We start from the raw sequence: 20,566 nt of genomic DNA, 5'->3' as shown, positions 1-20,566 counted from the left end.
TTATGGGGTACAAGCCATGATGTGTATGCGCAACCTCCTGATTTTAGGAATGGGTTAAGTCAGAATGCCAGATGTAGGGGAGAGCACCAGGATGAGGTCTCTTGTTATCTGGTGTGCTCCCTGGGGCATTTGGTGGGCCGCTGTGAGATACAGGAAGCTGGACTAGATGGGCCTATGGCCTGATCCAGTGGGGCTGTTCTTATGTTCTTATGTTCTTATGCATCTGGCATTCTGACATAGCCCATTTCTAAAATCAGAAAGATGGACATACACATCTTGGCTTGTAACCCATGATGGACTTTTCCTTCAGAAATTTGTTCAATCCCTTTTTAAAGGCATCTAGGTCAGATGCCTTCATCACATCCTGTGGCAAGGAGTTCCACAGACTAACTACACGCTGGAGCTGACACTCTAGCATAGAATCTTCTATGCCGAGGTGTCACAAGGAAAGCGCAGTGAGTGGAATGTTGCCACTGGATGGCCCTCCCTTCCATCTGTCCCTGGGTTCAACTGACTTGGAACTGACCCAGGCAGTTGGCAGTGATGCTATTGCCAGGTGCCTCACCACTGTTGCTCATCTTGGTGAGTGTGCCCTCACCTCGCAAAAATGTTTCACATTGGACTCCAGCATCTCCTAAGGATAGCGCTGCATCATGTTAATACAGCGTCATCACTGGCACTTTTGTACTGAGGCTTTTGTCACATAACTTTTTATTTGATTTTAGAAATGGGTTATGTCAGAATGCCAGATGCAAGGGAGGGCACCAGGATGCAGGTCTCTTGTTATCTGGTGTGCTCCCTGGGGCATTTGGTGGGCCGCTGTGAGATACAGGAAGCTGGACTAGATGGGCCTATGGCCTGATCCAGTGGGGGTGTTCTTATGTTCTTAACTACAATTCCCAGAATGCCTTGCAGGTCTCTTGTGATCTGGTGTGCTCCCTGGGGCATTTGGTGGGCCGCTGTGAGATACAGGAAGCTGGACTAGATGGGCCTATGGCCTGATCCAGTGGGCCTGTTCTTATGTTCTTAACTGAGGCGTCTGTATTTTATGGGCACGTGTGGCTCCAATCACTTCCAAAAAGGGCGAATGGGCAATTAAATGGCAAATATGGTTCAGAGTCAAGAAGTATACATTGTGCGCTGTATGTTGAGTCAAAAAATTCATGAGTTGGCAGTGATGAACCAGGAATGAGATCCTGGGGATGTGATGGACATCCCCAGTGAGAATGTCTGAGTATACAGCACCTGTGACAAAGACAATTTCATGCTATGTGTGTCACAGTTTACAGTAGCTGTGACAAAGGCCAATTTCATGCTAAAGGCCATTAACAAAAGGATCAAGAATAAGGCAGCTAATATTATAATGCCTCTTACGAATCGCATTTAGAATATGTTGTACAATTCTGGTTGCCACACCTCAAGAACGGTATTGTAGAGCCAAAAGAGGTGTCAAAGAGCACTTTTTGTATAAGGTTGCAACATAAAGCACTTTGCCATAGCGCTGCCTGCAGTTGTGCTGGCAGGAAAGCAGTAGCTTTCCCGCTGGCACCAAGGGTTGCAGGAACACCTAGTGGACAGGTAAGTCTGGCACAAGGGAAGAGGAGGGCTGAAAGAAGGGGAGCGGGGAGGAGATAGGGCAGGGAGTGGATAGATTGGACCCAGGCAAGGGGCAAGATTGGTGGTTCTGGCACATGCTGTATCCTAATTCCCTACTCAGGTCTGACATGCCTACATGAATCAACTCGGATGTATTTTATTTATTTATTTAAGAAATTTTATACCCCACACTGTGATATCTATGGCACAGGTCTGAGTTTATTTTTATTTACAAATTTATATCCTTCTTTATCTCCTTTATGGGCATTCAAAGCAGACCCATTGCGACTGCTGAGGCTTCCCAAGGGACAAGGGGACAAATATTCCCTTACCCTGAAGAGAACTCCAGCAGCCAAAATTCCCTTGTGAGATACAGCATAGCCCACACTGGCATTAGTGCATTGCTGCTCAGGAATTTAGTTAGGGTTGGACTGTTTGTTTCACTATAATGCTTTCTAGGATGAGTGTCAAATGCCACCCTGTCCTACTGGAAAGAGAGACCACCATATTCCACTGCCATCATAACTGTCTGTGAATGGTTCAACATCCATAAACACTAGACATGGATTTTACATTCCATAAATGGATTATCACGATCTAGGATGCATTAAAACATCCAGAAAGGAAGGAAATGTGAACTCTATGTTTTGACAGCAACTGAATCTCTTAGACCACACATGTATATGTAATCTTTTCCATCCCTGTACATGGTGATATTGTTTTCCCTTTGATATACTGTACTGTCTAAGTGGCATAAACCTGAGTTAGAATTACTTTGGGAGCTGTCACTCTGAATATTCTAACTTTTGGGCATATTCTCATTTATGTTGCCCTAAAGAAATGAATGCCTCTCATAGAGAGATTTAAATGGTCATACAAGGAAAATCAGCTGCTGAAGTATCAAGGGAAGAAAGGGCCCCACTGAAAATGCTCACTGTTGCAAGTTGCTTGCCTAGAAGTCAAGCCTAGTAAAAGCAAACAGTTATCATAAATATTATTAGCTTTTTTAATAAAGAAAAATAGATTGGTGAATCATACTTTGTCATCAGCAGTAAACAGACTGATTTTGCCAACAATGAATATTTTACTTGATCCAATAGCAAAATGACCTGGGAACTTGGAAAATCAGCAGGACTAGCTGAGTCCCTAAAGTTCTTCTTTTCCTGGATTAATCTGTTCAGAATCTTGCATTCCTTAAATCATGGTTTGTACATGGGGTTATCTCATGTTATGGTCTTCGGAACAATGCTATTGATTATAACTTAGATAATCAATTGTTATTAGCCATGTCAGGTAAATGGAATCTCTGTGCTCAGGGAAGAGACAGTGCCTCTGAACATCTACTAAGGACAAAGAACAGAGAACATTCATCACCATCATGCCTTGTTTGTAAGCTCCCAGAAGCATCTGGTCTGCTACTATTGCTACTACTGCTGCTACTAAAGAGAATGCTGGACTATGTAAACCTTTGCTCTGATTCAGGAAGACAGAATCCATGATTTTATCAGGTTAGGCTGAGCTGTAGTAATTCCATTAACAACCCAATCCTATCCACCCTCCTGCTGAAACTTGCAGACATGACAAAACAGGCAGTACTGTATGCCATGGTGGAGGGAGGCAATCAGGAAGAGGCAAGGAAAAAATATTTTCCCTTAATCCGCTATAAGCTTCCTGATAGCCTATTGGTCTTCTGGATCTGTTCCGGCTCTATATCTGGTGCAAGAAAAAAAGGGGACATGTCAGGAAGCTTTGATGAGGATGCTTCCTGATGCACATTGATCACGCTGGGATAACCCCCTCCTGTCGCTGACATATCTCCTGTACCATCCGGTCTGCCTAGGAATGATTCTCCTTACCTTGGTGGAGTCTGCATGATCCATTGGTTCCTGGGCTCCACACAGCAGTGTGTCTTTTGCAGCGTTGCTGATGTAGTTATGACAGTGGAAGGGTACTTCCACTGTCATAATGGGCCCATGGGTTTGGGTCATAAGATAATCCATTGAACTTCATGCCTGAGTGGGGATTTACACCCAGATTCTCCACATTCAAACCAAACACTTCAGCTGCTTATCATTAAACGTGATCTGAACATTTTCTCCCAAATGTCAGACTGAAAGTTCATGACAGTTAATATTTTTATATTTAAATTAAGAATGCTTACAATGGCAGAATAACCAAAAGCGCTTTTGCTCACCTCTTTTGTAAACTTCATAGCGAATGGAGAAGCCTGCTCCATGAGTTTCATAGTCAGAGACAAATTTGATGAGGAGGTTTGGTCCTGTAGATATCACAGGAGAAGGAGCAATCTTGCCGCAAAACTTTCCTGATATTCGCCCACTTGCACTGTCTCCATCAATCACTTCAACATAATCGTACCTGGTAGATAAATGGAAGAAAAAAACTTTTAACTTCCAGGAAAGAAAAGAGAACTAATTAATTTGGGAACCATAGCCATGCAGCATGCATAATGAAGAAAAATGCTAGCCTATTCAGAAGCTGCATTACGCTGAGAGATGTAAGCAAAATGAAATAATTAAAATGGACTACATCATGTCTGTAGACATCATCTGGCAACATGAAACTATTAGGAAGAATGGCGCCCATTATGCTTATAGACAATGTCAGCTAAAGTAACCAATTAACAAGAAAAAGGAAATCTCATGAGCACAATTCTGTATTATTAAATTTCATTCCTTTGTCTATAGCAGCATTGTTATCAATACATAATACACAGTGTTCTTTTCAAACAGTGAAGTTTTCATCAGAATTCCAAAATGTCTTTTGGCTTTAATTTCTGTACGATCCTTTAATTTTCATATGTAACTCTCCAAACTGAGGTCCAAAAAATAATAAACATTGCCCTAAATATTTAAAGCTCTTCACTGCTCTTCTGTTTTTCATGATCCACTGTTAGCTGGACTAAAATTAAGCTTCAACAAGCATGAATCTTTCTTACATCACATCACTTGAAATACCCAGATACAGCTAGATTTGTCACCAAACAAGAACCTGGTTTTGATATTTTTAAGTGGCATTATATGAGTGGATTAATTTATATTTAAATAGCATAAAATGATAATTGAGGTCTTTATATTAGGCTCTACATTGATTAGCATAAGAATTATATAATAAATAGTTTCTACTCAAAATATTGAAAAAAGATTCATATTCATATACGTATATTGGCTGAAGAACCAAACCTGTCTTATAACATGTGAGACTATTCATTTCTTTAATTTGTGGCCCAAACCTGTGGGTTATTTATGACGGTGGAAATCTCACTGTTGTAAATGCCATGGTACCACTGTAAATAGCACACTACTACCAAGCACATCAGAGCTCCTAGTGCAAATGGCTGGTAGCTCCACATACCTGCCACTGAGAGACCTGGTCAATGCCAGAGAAGGTAAGATAAGTGACAGGGGGAGGCCATGGGCAGGTAAGAGACTGGCAGGAGGAACCAAGGGCAGGAGTTACATGCTATGGACTATGGACTGGCAGGGGATAAGATTGGGCTGCTAGATTTGTTTCCTCTGACTGGTAACAGCTCTCTAAGGCCTTATAGCAGCAATCTTTCAAGGGTCTGCTGTCTGATATTCCATTAACCAGAGATGCTAAGGATTGAACCTGGAATCTTATGCCTACAAGATATATGCATTCTGCTAGTGAGTTATAACCTTCCACAATTACTATTGAAAGTTTACTTGGCCACAAGACTAGGAATGAGGGCTACAAAATTTCTGAGTCTATACTTGGGAATTTAATTAGTTCTGAACACCTAAGAAGGTTCTGGGTTTGTATTTCTTTAACATCACTTCCCCCTGTGGCCTCCATGCTGCATGATAATCTTCACTTGAAATTGAGTGGGATTTCACTAAGTAGTTTGCAAAATGACATGTATGTCAGCTGTTCAAGGAAAAAGTCAAAAATTCCACTGGCCGTGCCTCTGAGTCTCTGGGCATGACTGAAGTGGTTCTTTGGATGGCATCCCTTGGAGCCAGACAGTCTTCAATAACCTGACATCACAGTCTCAATAGGTTGAAAAATGATACTCTATGGATTATCTAAAACTATTTAGCTATCTTGGATAAGTCCGAGCCAGCTGGCCCTACACTTTTGAATACTAAAGGAACTACTGGAGAAGTGTCAAGGGCCATGAGCAGACATCCTTGAAGAGAACTGGAAGACAGGGGCAGCTGCAATAAATTGGAGAAGGACAAACTTATATGCTGACCCAAACATTCCTACATGAAATAGGCCTCATTGACTGCAATAGAATTTACTTCCAAGAAAATATATCAAGTATAGGGGTTCACAGAAGCCTTTAATTTTTAAATTTTAGTTTTCAAAATATGTTCAACAAAGTATCCAGTCCTATCCAGCTTCCCAGGGCTGATCCAACTGTGCCAACAGGGCGTGTTCTGCATCCTGCAGGCGTGGTAGGGGACAGTCATGGAGGCCTCCTCAGAGAAAGAGAACATTTGTTCCCTTATCTCAAGTATGCACTTCAGCTGCATTGGAAAGTTGGATAGGAATGGACCCATATATACACACAACAAAAAAGCAGCCATAAACCATTTATAATGTGAATTGTCAGTATATTGTCTATATCAGTGGTTCTCACACATTTAGCACCAGGACCCACTTTTTAGAATAAGAATCTGTCAGGACCCACCAGAAGTGACATCATCAAGCTGGAAAATTTTTAACAATTCTAGGCTGTAATCCTACCCACACCCAGCAGTAGGTCCCATTTACTATCATTGTCAAAGGATATAAATAGTAGCTTGTTAAAAGTGTAGGTTGAGAGCCTAATTATTCACATGGGTTCTGTTCCAAGCACTCATGTGGATGGCAAAAAACGCACTATAGCAAATCAATTTAAAAAACAAAGTTTCTTTCTTTCTTTGTTTTGTGATTTTAAAACAGCCTGGCTGACCTTTGTGATGTAAAATAACTTAAGAAGACAATCCATCAATCAGTCCTCCTCCAAGCACTTACAAAGGCCCCTCCCTTCACCAATGCAAACTGATCACCTTTCTTTCACGTGCTCAGGGGGAAGGGAAGGGTCGCATGGAGAGAGAAGGGCTGATGGATTGTCAGTCAGCTGCCCGCTCTCTCTCTCTCTCTCTCATTAACGAGGCTATTGTTAAAGGACTGTCCAGTTTTTAAAACTGATTTTAAAGGGATGCATTTTCTTTTCTTCTCCAGGGATCAGCACATTCCTTCTCATTTGCAGTGGCCATTTGTGTTGAGTCAAATCGTGTAAAAAAAATCCGTGTATAACAAGGCTGGACCTGTACAGGTCTGTAACATTTCCCCAAATGCAGTCACATACCATGGTAGCATCAAATCTAATATATTAAAAATAAAATATTGAAATGAATGGGGACCTACCTGAAATTGGCTCGCGATCCACCTAGTGGGTCCCAACCCACAGTTTGAGAAACACTAGCCTATACTGTCAGTAAGCTATAGTCCATACTATGCTGGAAACCTCTCATGTTGTAATACAATGTAGCAGTGCACACATCTTTTTAACAAAAGAAAGTTCTCCAGAACTAAAACCCTGTTTTGGTCATGCATTTGTTTGTTGTGGTGGGATTGTGGTTGAAAGCCCAATCCTATCCAACTTTCCAGTGCCAGTGCAGCCACGCCAATGGGGCGTGCGCTGCATCCTGTGGTGGTGGTGGTGGTGGGCACCTTAGGGCTGCATTGCAGCTGCACCGGTGCTGGAAAGTTGCATAGGATTGGGCCCTTAATCTGTAAGTGGCTCTCCACTATACTTCTTCTGGGAACTAGTGTTTCCAGTACAGGACAGTACAATGAAGTGTGAACATGCAAACATACACTGTAGAGAACTCAGGAGAACAGTGATTTTCAACCTTTTTCATCTCATGGCACACTGACAAGGCGCTAAAGTTGTCAAGCCACACTATCGGTTTTTTGACAACTGACAAGGCACACTGCTCTCCTGGAGAGAGCTAACATCCCCCAATGTCCCAACTAATAAAGACCCTTCCCCAAATTCCCAAGGCACACCAGTGTGCCATTGGACAGTGATTGAAAATGGCTGCTCTAGAAAATAGATGAGATTTTTCTGAATGCTTGCTGAGAAAGCTTCTATAGCACTTATTGAGCCAAGGGAAGTTTGCCCATCAGTAGTTTGTACTTCATTAACAATTTATAAATCTTCTGACAATTAGCTTCGACAGATTTCTTATAATGTCCCTGTTTGTCCTCCTTCCTGGCCACCCCTATTTCATTATTGGAGCCTCTTATTGGAGCCTCTACTGGAGCCCTCCCCCTTTTTTTGCAAAGAAATTCAAACAGATACACCATAGATACAGCATTTACTTTGTGCAGCTAATTACTGTGGGAAGGGGAGGGAGTATATTTGGCCTTCTACAACAGGTACCTATTTAAACATGACCATACAATCAAGAGAACAGGAATGCATGCATGTCCTTGTATTAGATTGTAGTCTATATGCAACATGAATTACATAAGTACAAATATTAATGCAGTGACAACTAAACCAATATTAAATGAAATGAAATGCAAAAACAAGCATCCATACATGACTATTGTAGCATAAGTGTGCTTTGCTACTTCTCTCTTCAAAGAGGAAATATTCTTGCTGAACATCGCAAGAAAACATTAAGAACCTAATCAAGCTTCCCTTCGACTTCTTGAAGAAACCGCCAATGGAGAGTGGTTCCCCTCCCTTTGCAAAGCATGTATTTTTGACACTAATATATCACCTTCTCAGAGATCAGCCCTAGGACAGGTGCAATCATGCAATTACACAGATACCTGAACTCAGGTTGGCTTGGGTACGATTATATTCATTCATTGCAAATAATAAAACAGAACGAATTCTGTTCTGTATAGCATAAGAATGCTAATACCAAATTGGGGAAAGGTGAACACTTCCAAGGTGACTCCAGTTAAGGATTGGACCCAGCCAGTAATGAGAAGATATTTCATTTCTACATGTTGCTTTGGGTTACTTTCTAATACTTAGGAGTGGACTGAAACAGAAATTCTGTATGTCTTTGTCCTCTGCTATATGGCCTTTTAAAATGTATCAAATGACTTTTTATCCGCACAATTTCATTTTCTTTTCATTATCCTATTATAACTGACATTAATATGTTGTATTAATTTGTTCTGGTCATTTCATTCTATTACTATGCACACTGAAACATCCCAAATTATATCAATGTTTGGAGAATGTATTTAAAATGGCAGTAATGTAAACTGTATCTGACAATTTTGAAGAGAGCAAAGGGAAAAAATGTCTTCACGATGACCAATGCCACCCTTAACAATGCCATTCCAAGCTGTCTCGGGCCCATTACTTATGTTTACATGAGATCTCTGGAGACAACTGCAAAGATGATATCACTAGTTGAAGTGGACAGCTAAATGCTCTCTAAATTAAAAATGACATTACCTCACCGGTTAAAATTGTATGCCAGCTTTGGTATATATCAAATAGAAAATAAAGTTGACACTGATGGTACTGTAAGCATTAACATATGTGAAATACTGTGCTAACAGCATTTCCTCTTATACATCTGATGTTTCAGGAGCCATTGATCAGCGTATTAGCTTTGCTGTCCCATTTCAAAGTCACGGAAACAAAAAGGAAATGTTCACTTTGAGAGAGTTTTGCAGATGTTTCATGCAGTTAAGATAAGCCTGCAACGAGGTTAAAGGCAGATTTAAGCTTTCATTCCCCTTACATCTTAAAAAACATTTTGACTCTGAGATTTCTCAGAGAGGAATATACGTTGAAGGTTCTTATACCTCCTAGGACTGCTGTCGGTTGTTTACGTAGATATAATCTCTCCAGTTTGTGAAATATTTATTGAAAAGTTAACTGGCAGAAACAAGGAACACAGAACTGCCCGCTGCTAGATGAGCTACAGTTTACTAGATGACCTGCTAGGTGACTACAACCCACCTAAAAAAACTAAAAGATTAGAATTTGAGTTGATTAAAAGCCAGAGCTTTAGCAGATTGATTCAGAATTTTGCATGTGCTAAACTGGTCATGAGATTGATCCAGCATGTACCCAATCTACATCTTTCAACACATATGGACTATATACCATCAATCAGCTCTTGTGGGGTAGTAATAAATGTTGAAGTGTAGGAGCTTATCATGACACCCCCGAAACCATGACCACAAAGACTATACCACAACCTCAAAATCAACTTAAAATGTCTTCATTAGAATGCTTTCTTCTCTTGCCACTTATTTCTACTCTGAAACTTCTGATTCTTCATTTAAGGACTGAGTTCATTTCATCTCAAACTCTTGGAGTGAGATGCAATACTTTAAAATAAATGTCTGAAAATTGTGACACTGAATTAAAACCATCCTGATTAAATATAAAAAGGTATATTAGGGTCCAGTCCTATCCAACTTTCCAGCATTGATGCAGCTGCAATGCAGCCCCGAGGTAAGGGAGCAAACGCCTTCATGAGTACGACCCCACAGCAAGATGCAGCACACAATCCATTGGAACAACTGCATCAGTGCAGGAGACTTGGATAGGATTGGGCCCTTAGAGTGCTAGCCTCTGCAAGCTTACTCAAATTTAAATTTCACTGTGTTCAGTGTGATTCCCACATAAATTTAGTCTTTACGTAACATGAATTACATATTATATCTCAGGTAGCCCTTGGGGAAGAAGTGCTAGACATTAAAGTAAGCCCCTAGGTAAATTTTTTCTGCTTGACTCTTATTGAGGAGTAGCAGGAACAGGGGAAGAGTGGAACTCCAAGGCTTATTCTACAGCAGGGGCTGTTTTTTCCACCAGCTCAGGTGTTGCCTTTGAAAATTTTTCAAAAGAGCCTAATGCTTCTGCTAGGCTCTGTTGAAAAAAGTTTCAAAGGCACCACCTGAGCACTCCAGCTGCTGTAGGGTAAGTCCTGCAGCTCTACTTCCTCCTTCCTCCCTTTGACTACACCCCTGCTCATCACATTTCCAGAATGTGGGTTGAACTGCATGTGTGCTTTCACCTGACCACTTCAAATACATGCCACATTATGTATGGATCCATCACCCCATGTTGCTAACACACCAGTTCGGTCAGATGTTTCACGGACTTGAATAGTGATGGATTAGTTTACATCTAAGTACGTTGGCCTAATTAGGTTGCTGTGTATTGGACTGCAAGAGTCTAGTTTACAAACCTCTTGAGGTGGAGTACTTAGATTTAAGCACAGAAAGCAGCTTGCATCTCCCTCTGGAATTGGTACCAGTTCCACTTCATAAGTTTGTCATTAGAAAATGCTGTGCCAGGGATGCAGTTGGCACATGGGTATCCCTCTAAGGAGATTAAATGTGTCATTTCAGCAGCACACCCAGACTGGATTGGCACACGTCCCAGGATGCTGAGTTTGCAATTGTGAATCTCCCTGCCAGCAAATCATTGCTCTGTTACTGCTATCAATGGTCTGGCAAATATTTTTACAACATTATAGCTCTACAGGGTCTGGAGCATGGCTAACGTAATATATATACGTAGCCAAGCACCGCTTAAAGATTTAGTTATAAACAGCAATGGTATGGGGGGAGGGCAAGAAAAGGAGAAACAAAACCCGACTACTTGTGGTTTGTGTTTGGTACTATGCCCAGATTATGGTAAATAAACATAACCATGCAATCACATTTGGACTCAAGGGGTTCTCCTGAGAACTCTCATTTCCACACTCTGAGGACACTTTAAGATTGCAGATTGTGTTTTAAGGCAGGCAGTGTTTGGCTCCCTTTTACAGAGAAAGTGGCTCAAGGGCAATGTGAGATCCTTTCTTCCTCCCCTTTCCAATTCCACATTCAGTGGCTGAACATGCTGCTACTAGACAGTCCTAATTTTATGGTTCAGTAAAACAATGTCTGGGAAAGATTCCCACCAGAATTATGAAAGAACACAGAATTCCTTTAAGGATTCTTATAAGAGGGTTGCAAAAGACTAGCTGTTATTTGGAAAGTGTTGAGTTATGGCTTCAGGAAAAAAGGGCAGGCAGTGGCTATAAAGAACGGAGTATGAAGCAGTGAGAGTGGTAAGACATCCATGGGAGACAGATGGGAAATAATTCCACATTCCCAGTTTCAAATATGAGCATACAGTGATATACTTGTGTCTGCTTTCTCTTCTCAATAGGGCAATGTGACCGCATGCAGACTGCACTGTAGACACTGTCATTAGAACTAAAGGCATCTCACTGTATAGTGAAGACTGGTACTATGTTACTATGTACAGTGTAGCTGCTGTACTATATTACTCAGGGTGTAACCAACATTCCAAACCAACATTCCAGCATTGGCATACCTGTGCCAGTGCGACATGTATTGCTTCCTGCAGTTGGGGAGCAGTCATGGAGGCCTCCTCAAGTAAGTCAATGTTTGTTCCCTTACCTTGGAATTGCATTGCCATTACCTCGGTGCTGGAAAGTTGGTTAGGATTGCACCCTCACTACATAAGAACATAAGAACAGTCCTACTGGATCAGGCCATAGGCCCATCTAGTCCAGCTTCCTGTATCTCACAGCGGCCCACCAAATGCCCCAGGGAGCACACCAGATAACAAGAGACCTCATCCTGGTGCCCTCCCTTGCATCTGGCATTCTGACATAACCCATTTCTAAAAACAGGAGGTTGCGCATTCACATCATGGCTTGTACCCCATAATGGATTTTTCCTCCAGAAACTTGTCCAATCCCCTTTTAAAGGCATCTAGGCTAGACGCCAGCACCACATCCTGTGGCAAGGAGTTCCACAGACCGACCACACGCTGAGTAAAGAAATATTTTCTTTTGTCTGTCCTAACCTGCCCAACACTCAATTTTAGTGGATGTCCCCTGGTTCTGGTATTATGTGAGAGTGTAAAGAGCATCTCCCTATCCACTCTGTCCATCCCCTGCATAATTTTGTATGTCTCAATCATGTCCCCCCTCAGGCATCTCTTTTCTAGGCTGAAGAGGCCCAAACGCCGTAGCCTTTCCTCATAAGGAAGGTGCCCCAGCCCCGTAATCATCTTAGTCGCTCTCTTTTGCACCTTTTCCATTTCCACTACGTCTTTTTTGAGATGCGGCGACCAGAACTGGACACAATACTCCAGGTGTGGCCTTACCATAGATTTGCACAACGGCATTAAAATACTAGCCGTTTTGTTCTCAATACCCTTCCTAATGATCCCAAGCATAGAATTGGCCTTCTTCACTGCCGCCGCACATTGGGTCGACACTTTCATTGACCGTTCCACCACCACCCCAAGATCTCTCTCCTGATCTGTCACAGACAGCTCAGAACTCATCAGCCTATATCTAAAGTTTTGATTTTTTGCCCCAATGTGCATGACTTTACACTTACTGACATTGAAGCGCATCTGCCATTTTGCTGCCCATTATGCCAGTCTGGAGAGATCCTTCTGGAGCTCCTCACAATCACTTCTGGTCTTCACCACTCGGAAAAGTTTGGTGTCGTCTGCAAACTTAGCCACTTCACTGCTCAACCCTGTCTCCAGGTCATTTATGAAGAGGTTGAAAAGCACTGGTCCCAGGACAGATCCTTGGGGTACACCGCTTTTCACCTCTCTCCATTGTGAAAATTGCCCATTGACACCCACTCTCTGCTTCCTGGCCTCCAACCAGTTCTCAATCCAGGAGAGGACATGTCCTCTAATTCCCTGAATGTGGAGTTTTTTCAGTAGCCTTTGGTGAGGAACCATGTCAAACGCCTTCTGAAAGTCCAGATATATAATGTCCACAGGTTCTCCCAAATTCACATGCCTATTGACCTTTTTAAAGAATTCTATAAGGTTCTTGAGGCAAGACTTACCCTTACAGAAGCCATGCTGACTCTCCCTCAGCAAGGCCTGTTCATCTATGTGTTTTGAGATCCTATCTTTGATGAGGCATTCCACCATCTTACCCGGTATGGATGTTAGGCTGACCGGCCTATAGTTTCCCGGGTCCCCCCTCTTTCCCTTTTTAAAAATAGGCGTGACATTTGCTATCCTCCAATCTTCTGGCACCGTGGCCATTTTGAGGGACAAGTTGCATAACCTTAGTCAAGAGATCAGCAACTTCATTCTTCAATTCCTTAATAACTCTAGGGTGGATGCCATCAGGGCCTGGTGACTTATTGATCTTTAATTTATCAATGAGGTCTGAAACATCTTCTCTTTTAACCTCTATCTGACTTAACTCCTCGGTCAGGAGGGGCCGTTCGGGCAGCGGTATCTGCCCGAACACTCTTATAGAGATTTGTGCATCAGTGAGTAAGAGAATCTTAGTCCTTTTGTAATGTTGTCTACTCAATATAAGCTTATTATGCATTTCCCCCTGAGTATTTCAAGCTTTGTCCATGGACTGATTATTTCACTCAGAGTACTCGGTTGAGATAAACTGGCTTTACCAGAGAAGATTTAAAAATGCTAGCTGTCTCCACAAACAACTGGTGATTTCTATCTTGATGAGGTTGGGTTGCTTACCCTCTGGGATTGGCCTGGCAACTCCAGGAACCAGCAGTGATTCCTAGAGGATTACTGAAAGCAATCCTAGAGATTTCAACAGAGCCTCCTAGCCTAATCCGATCACCTGCCACCCGATTACATGCAGCCACACCAGTGGAGCACATACTGCATGCTATAGTGGGGAGGCAATTAGAAGGCCAACTAGAGGTAAGTAAACTTTTTTACTTACCTCTGGGTGGGCCTCCCTGCCACATATGGGTCTCCTCCAACCCACACCAGTTGTTTTGCTGACATATGTCTGAAGAGAGGCAGAGGACGGGGTGGGTTGAAAAATGGGGGATAGGATCTGGCATACACTTTTGCTGCCAAGATCTATCCTCCCCCCCCCAGCCTGCTCCTTGCCTGCTGCCCTCTCCCTCCATGCCCCAGATCTTTACAGCAATCAGTGGAAGAGGTGCACCGACATTGCCTGGTCCAGATAGGATTGGGTTGTAAATTTCTTATAATGGTAGGTCTGATAAAGAGTAGGCTATATAACATTTGATTGTGGTTGGCTAGACTTTAGAGAAGAGGAAGCACAAACCACAGAATACAAGACTTTCTGCTTCTGTTACATGAATAGATGCCATTCACTTGTATTCTGATGGTTAAAAAGGACTGTGGAATTTACAACTGTTGACATGATGCTAGCAAATCTGGATTCTGCACAATACAATACAATCTTTGTTAAGCAGAGACACTGTGGTCAATCTGAATTGTACCAGTTTATGTAAAAAGACGGAGCCAAACAGTTAATGCATCAGCAAAAAAGGTTATTTTTCCATTCTTTCTTTACAGTCTATACAAGATTCAAACCCTGTCTCTGCATAATCAATACAATACACTTATAAACTTTTAAAAAATGTAAATATGTTAAGAGTACAGTTAATCAGTTACACCACTAAAGTTTCACGTTTGTGTACTGTACTTATTTTGAGAATTAAATGCATTCATTCAGTTCTCAGAATTCACAGACTCACTGGCGTTGCTAGGGGGTGTGGGCCGCACCAGGTGACATGCCAGGGGGGTGACACGCCCTGGGGGTGATGCACTAACTTCGCAGCTTTAGGAGCTACTGCATCATGCCATACACCGTTGGATGCGGAATGGCCAGCGGAGTGCAGTGCATAATACAGAATTGAAATAGCTCCTTTGGTTCAAAAGGTATGACCAAAAAACTGGAAGGAAAAAATGAATGGAGTCCTATGGAAAGTGAAAGTGAGCCGTATCGCACGTTTACTCACGAATAGGCATACTTGCCATAGTCCATCGGAAAGGGCAGGCTGAGAGGACTCGAACAACACCAGAATGTTCCCAATCCAACGAATGCAGCCTCCCAAAAACACGGAGAAGGTTCCATCCCTCCCAGCTGCGAGTCTGAGCCTGAGCCGAAAACGAAGCCATGTGGTCACGTTTACTCGCGAGTAGTCCGTCAGAAAGGGCAGCTGAGAGGACTCCAAGGATGTCAGAATGGTCCTGATCCAATGAATGCAGCCCCCAAAAACACAAAAGGGAGGAGGTCCCCCCTCCCTCCCAGCTGCAGTCTATTGAGCCCTATGAGGCAAGCAGCCTCGCGTCACATTTACTCGTGAGTAGGCAGACGTGCCTTGGCTGCTGGTCAGGCCAGGCAAAGGGGAATGTGAGGACACCAGAATTGTCCCAATCCGATGGAGCTGGAGCACCAACAAATGCTCCAGAAGGCAGCCTCTCCTCCCCCCCCCCCACTAAAAAGGACAAAAAAGAAGCTTGAACTAGTAAGAGGAATGTTTTCTATTTTGCACTTGTAAAGCCAGGAGGGTCTTTGTATTGATATGCCTGAAATAGAATAACTTTAAACTGGGCACTGGGGAGGGCTGGAAATCTCACTGATTCTTTCGGGGGGGGGGGGTGTTATTGCAGGCAGACTACAGAGTAAGCTCCATTGACCACTATGGGACTTACTTCTGAGTAGACATGCATAGGCAAGAGCTCACAGGCTGCAATCCTACCCACACTTTCCTGAGAGTAAGCCCCATTGACCACAATAGAACTTTTCAGAGAAGACATGCATAGGATTGGGCTCACAGGCTGCAATCCTATCCACACTTTCCTGAGAGTAAGCCCCATTGACCACAATAAGACTTACTTCAGAGTAGATTCACTTGGTGGAACAGGACTGGCTCCCCCTTATTTAATTATTTCTTGTATTTTAATTTAACTATTTATAATTATTTATTTTAAATTGCTTGATGATGTCACTTCTGGCCATGACATCAGTTCCAATGGGTCCTGGACAGATTGTCGTTCTAAAAAGTGGGTCCCAGTGCTAAAAGTTTGAGAATAAGCTGCAATAAGTTGTTAGGAAGTTGACACAGGGGTGTGTGTGTGTGACTCTGCAAGTTTTCAAAATCACTAAAATCAGAATTGGGAGGAATAATACCATCATGTTATATATCAATCAATGTGTAATTTCATGCAGAATGCAATGAAACAAACCACACTGAAATATCTGTGTTCTAACAAAAGGTACAGCTAAAAAACCAGTGGGGGCGAGGCGATGGTACATCACCACGCCCACCATCTGGGGTGCTGCCCCGCCCACTGCATTGGGTGACGCGCAGGCCTCCCACACCGGGTGACGTGAATCCTAGTGACACCACTGCATAGACTGAAACATTCAGTTCATGCTGCTTCCTCGCTGCTCCACAAGGCACTCCGTGATATCTGCAATGGTTCTGGGCTGAATTCTGCCCTCTGAAGTGATGTGCTCTTATTGGTTTAACATCACTATTATGAGAACATCCAGATATATTCAGAGCCTTCATCTCTAGCATGTGCATTTTCAAAATGAGGCAGCTCAATCCTTCTATTGATGAGACTAATTAACACTGGAATCAGTGACAAATTAAATCCTTGAGTTGCAGAGGAAATCCATCAAGCTACCAGACTTTAATGTAATTATCAAAATACAGTACATGACAAAAGCCCTTTCTGAGAAAAAAAAAACTTTTAATTTTGAAGCTTTTTCTGAACCAGACACTACCCTATTACTTTTTGGCATTGATAAACATGAATCATTTTCCCAGGAAAAGAGTACTTTCTGTTAAAAAAAGAAATGTTCACAAATGTTCACAAATGCAAGGATTTCACATGTGCGGGGGGGGGGGGGAGAAAAAATGCTTCGCTAAAGACTTGATGGAACTTTCCAATGTGAAGATGGTAAAGTTTACTCTATACAAAATGCACATGCCTTTAATTACTCCAAATCCAGTCCCCAAGAAAAAATGTGCCATATGGAAGATATTAGAGTCATTTACAACTTGTTCGCTTCCCTGTTTCACTGCAAAATCTTAGTTTCTGCCAACTTTCCACTGTTTTGCACATAATTTAAAAAAAATGCTGGTTGATGCATATCTCAAAAGTCAAAAAAAGTTCTAGCATTTCCAAGTCATTTTTGAACATTGTTCACACTGCACTCCTCTTCCATTGCATTTTTTGGTTTTATGCAGGCTATTTCAATTCCTTTAAAATAAGAACATAAGAACAGCCCCACTGGATCAGGCCATAGGCCCACCTAGTCCAGCTTCCTGTATCTCACAGCGACCCCACCAAATGCCCCAGGGAGCACACCTGATAACAAGAGACCTGCAACCTGGTGCCCTCCCTTGCATCTGACATAGCCCATTTCTAAAATCAGGAGGTTGCACACACACATCATGGCTTGTAACCTGTAATGGATTTTTCCTCCAGAAACTTGTCCAATCCCCTTTTAATTGCATCCAGGTCAGATGCCATCACCACATCCTGTGGCAAGGAATTCCACAGACCAACCATGCGCTGAGTAAAGAAATATTTGATTTTGTCTGTCCTAACTCTCCCAATATTCTATTTTAGTGGATGTCCCCTGGTTCTGGTGTTATGTGAGAGTGTAAAGAGCATCTCTCTAACCACTTTAACCTTCCCCTGCATAATTTTGTATGTCTCAATCATGTCCCCCCTCAGGAGTCTCTTTTCTAGGCTGAAGAGGCCCAAACGCTTTAGCCTTTCCTCATAAGGAAGGTGCCCCAGCCCAGCAATCATCTTAGTTGCTCTCTTTTGCACCTTTTCCATTTCCACTATATCCTTTCTGAGATGTGGCGACCAGCACTGGACACAATACTCCAGGTGTGTCCTTACCATCGATTTGTACAACGGCATTATAATATTAGCTGTTTTGTTCTCAATATCTTTTCTAATGATTCCAAGCATAGTCTTGGCCTTCTTTACTGCTGCCACACATTGGGTCGACAGTTTCATTGACCTGTCCACCACCACCCCAAGATCTCTCTTCTGATCTGTCACAGACAGCTCAGATGATGGGGATTAACCAGCAACTTTGACAGCGTGACCTTCTAAAGGGGAGGGGAAAACAAATAATGGATTGATGGGAGTCTCAACATGTATTATCATTGGTTTGTAGAAGATTCATTGCTAGAATTTCCAAAGGAGAACATTCCTCACATACAGAACAGAGATATTGTTTCAACATCATTATTTTCAAGGGACACACGGAAGAAATAACTTAACAATATTGTAGCACCTTTTCTATGTTCTCTGGGTTGCAAGTGGGTTTCATTAAGGAAGTATGGGCAGTCAAGCACTCCCCTTCTCCACATGAAGACAGGCTACTCAAGGCACAGCGTTATACACTGTAAGTAACACACTGTCTTGAACACACAAATCTTGATGTTGACCTTTGCTCTGGAGAAAACAGGCAGAGAACTACTGCATACTGGAGACTGCAATGTGTGAACTACATGGATCTGCTGAATTGCATGACCATCTTAGGCTGCAATCCTATGCACACATTCCCAAGAGTAAGTTCCACTGAATAGATAGCCCAAGAAGGTCCCATGTAGACTGTCTCAAACCTAGGGACAGCAATACAGCACCCCAATCAAATCTATCTATCTATCTATCTATGAGCTGTAAAGAGGTAAAGTAAAAATCTGCACAGTATCCTTGCCTACATAACAAATGTCTATTGAATGAATGAATGAATGAATGAATGGTGGAGGTGTCTTTTGTCCCATGCATATGTTCTAAAGGAGGTGCTGAGGATAAGCAGGCCTAGGTTTATTCAGTGCCTCAATGGGGGAACCACTGGGAACCCTATCTGCACCATCCTGAGTTTCATTATAGAAGAGTGGTGGACTATAAATGTGACATATACTAATGCTGTATGTAATATTGTATGGATAGGACTAATGTTTCCAAGGGCCCTAATCTATCCAACTTTCCAGAACCAGTGCAGCCATGCCAATGGGGCATATGTTGCATTCTGTAGTGACAGTAAAGTCATGGAGGCCTCCTCAAAATAAGATGATATGTGTTCCTTTATCTCAGGGCTACACTGCAGCTGCATTGATACTGGGAAATTGTGTAGGATTGAGCCACAAGTTTCCTCTCTTCTATCCTCAATACCTTTTCTCTGGGGGATGGACATGATCCCATTTAGCAACTGGAAAATTTCCATTCACTTTCAATTTCAACTCAATTCTTTTCCCAACCTTTCCTCAAGCTTAGCTAATTTATTAACTAAAGTACTTTCAAATACTAATTATGTTCTTTGTTCTTTACTCACATCTTCCTCTTTTTCCATATCCATAGACGCTTTTCTATTAATATATGTACTTGGATGGGAGACCGCCTGGGAATACCTGGTGCTGTAGGCTTATACCATAGTCTTTCGAGACTGAAGGTTGCCAACCAACCAACCATGGTCTTATAGCTATTATTTTTACGTAAACCACTTGCACCATGCTTGATGAAAGGAAATACACAAATATTGTAAATGAACAACAAACCAATCCTATGCAATCCTGGGCCGCCAACTGTAGCTTTTTGCAACAGCAGAAGATACTTCCTGCTGTCACAAAAAGGCTGCCTACAGCATGTAGAGCACTTTTGGGGTGGTGGCCATTTTGGGAATGCTGCTGCAAGAGGCAGCAGTGCTCCCTGTCTGTCAACAGACCTGTTTGTGGCCACTGGAGCAGGTAAGGCTGCAGAGGGGGCGAAACAGGGCGGGGAGTAGTGATCTGGGGGCAGGGAAGCTATGAAAGGGGGTGGATCCAGTAGCAATGGTGAGCACCAGATCCTATCATCCCTTTTGGCAGCCTTCCATCCCTTTCTTCTCCTGCACTTGCAACAGCTTTAGAGCTGGTGTAGGCCCAAGAAGACCCAGTGTATAGCAGAAGGCTTATCCCCTTTTCCATTCAAAGCCTCCCTTGCTAGATACAGCATGCTCCTTTTTGATGTGGCTGCAGAAGCGGGGGGGGGGGGGAAGAGGATAGAATTGGGCTCTAAATATATGACAGATGACGGTTCTGTTTAACAGTCATTTAACAAACTAGAAATCTGGAAACTCACAGTGTTAAAATAAAGGATATAATATAATTTAGACCAGGAGAGGATTTTTTA

The 20,566-nt window shown here is 42.4% G+C and overlaps 1 protein-coding gene across 3 annotated transcripts in view; it reads right to left on the bottom strand.

Annotated features, from left to right (window-relative positions):
- NRP1 (neuropilin 1) overlaps positions 1 to 20,566 on the bottom strand; it is a 177,237-nt gene that overhangs the window by 103,971 nt on the left and 52,700 nt on the right. For all 3 annotated transcript variants that reach the window (XM_066626915.1, XM_066626916.1, XM_066626917.1), the window contains exon 3: positions 3,791 to 3,972. In XM_066626915.1, the coding sequence (XP_066483012.1) occupies positions 3,791 to 3,972 (182 nt within the window). The remainder of the gene's footprint in view (positions 1 to 3,790; positions 3,973 to 20,566) is intronic.

The sequence above is a fragment of the Tiliqua scincoides genome, chromosome 5 (genome assembly GCF_035046505.1).
Source record: "Tiliqua scincoides isolate rTilSci1 chromosome 5, rTilSci1.hap2, whole genome shotgun sequence".
Classification (NCBI taxonomy): Eukaryota; Metazoa; Chordata; class Lepidosauria; order Squamata; family Scincidae; genus Tiliqua; species Tiliqua scincoides.
The sequence above is the reverse complement of the archived record's forward strand: the minus strand, read 5'-3'. Positions and strand labels throughout refer to the sequence as shown.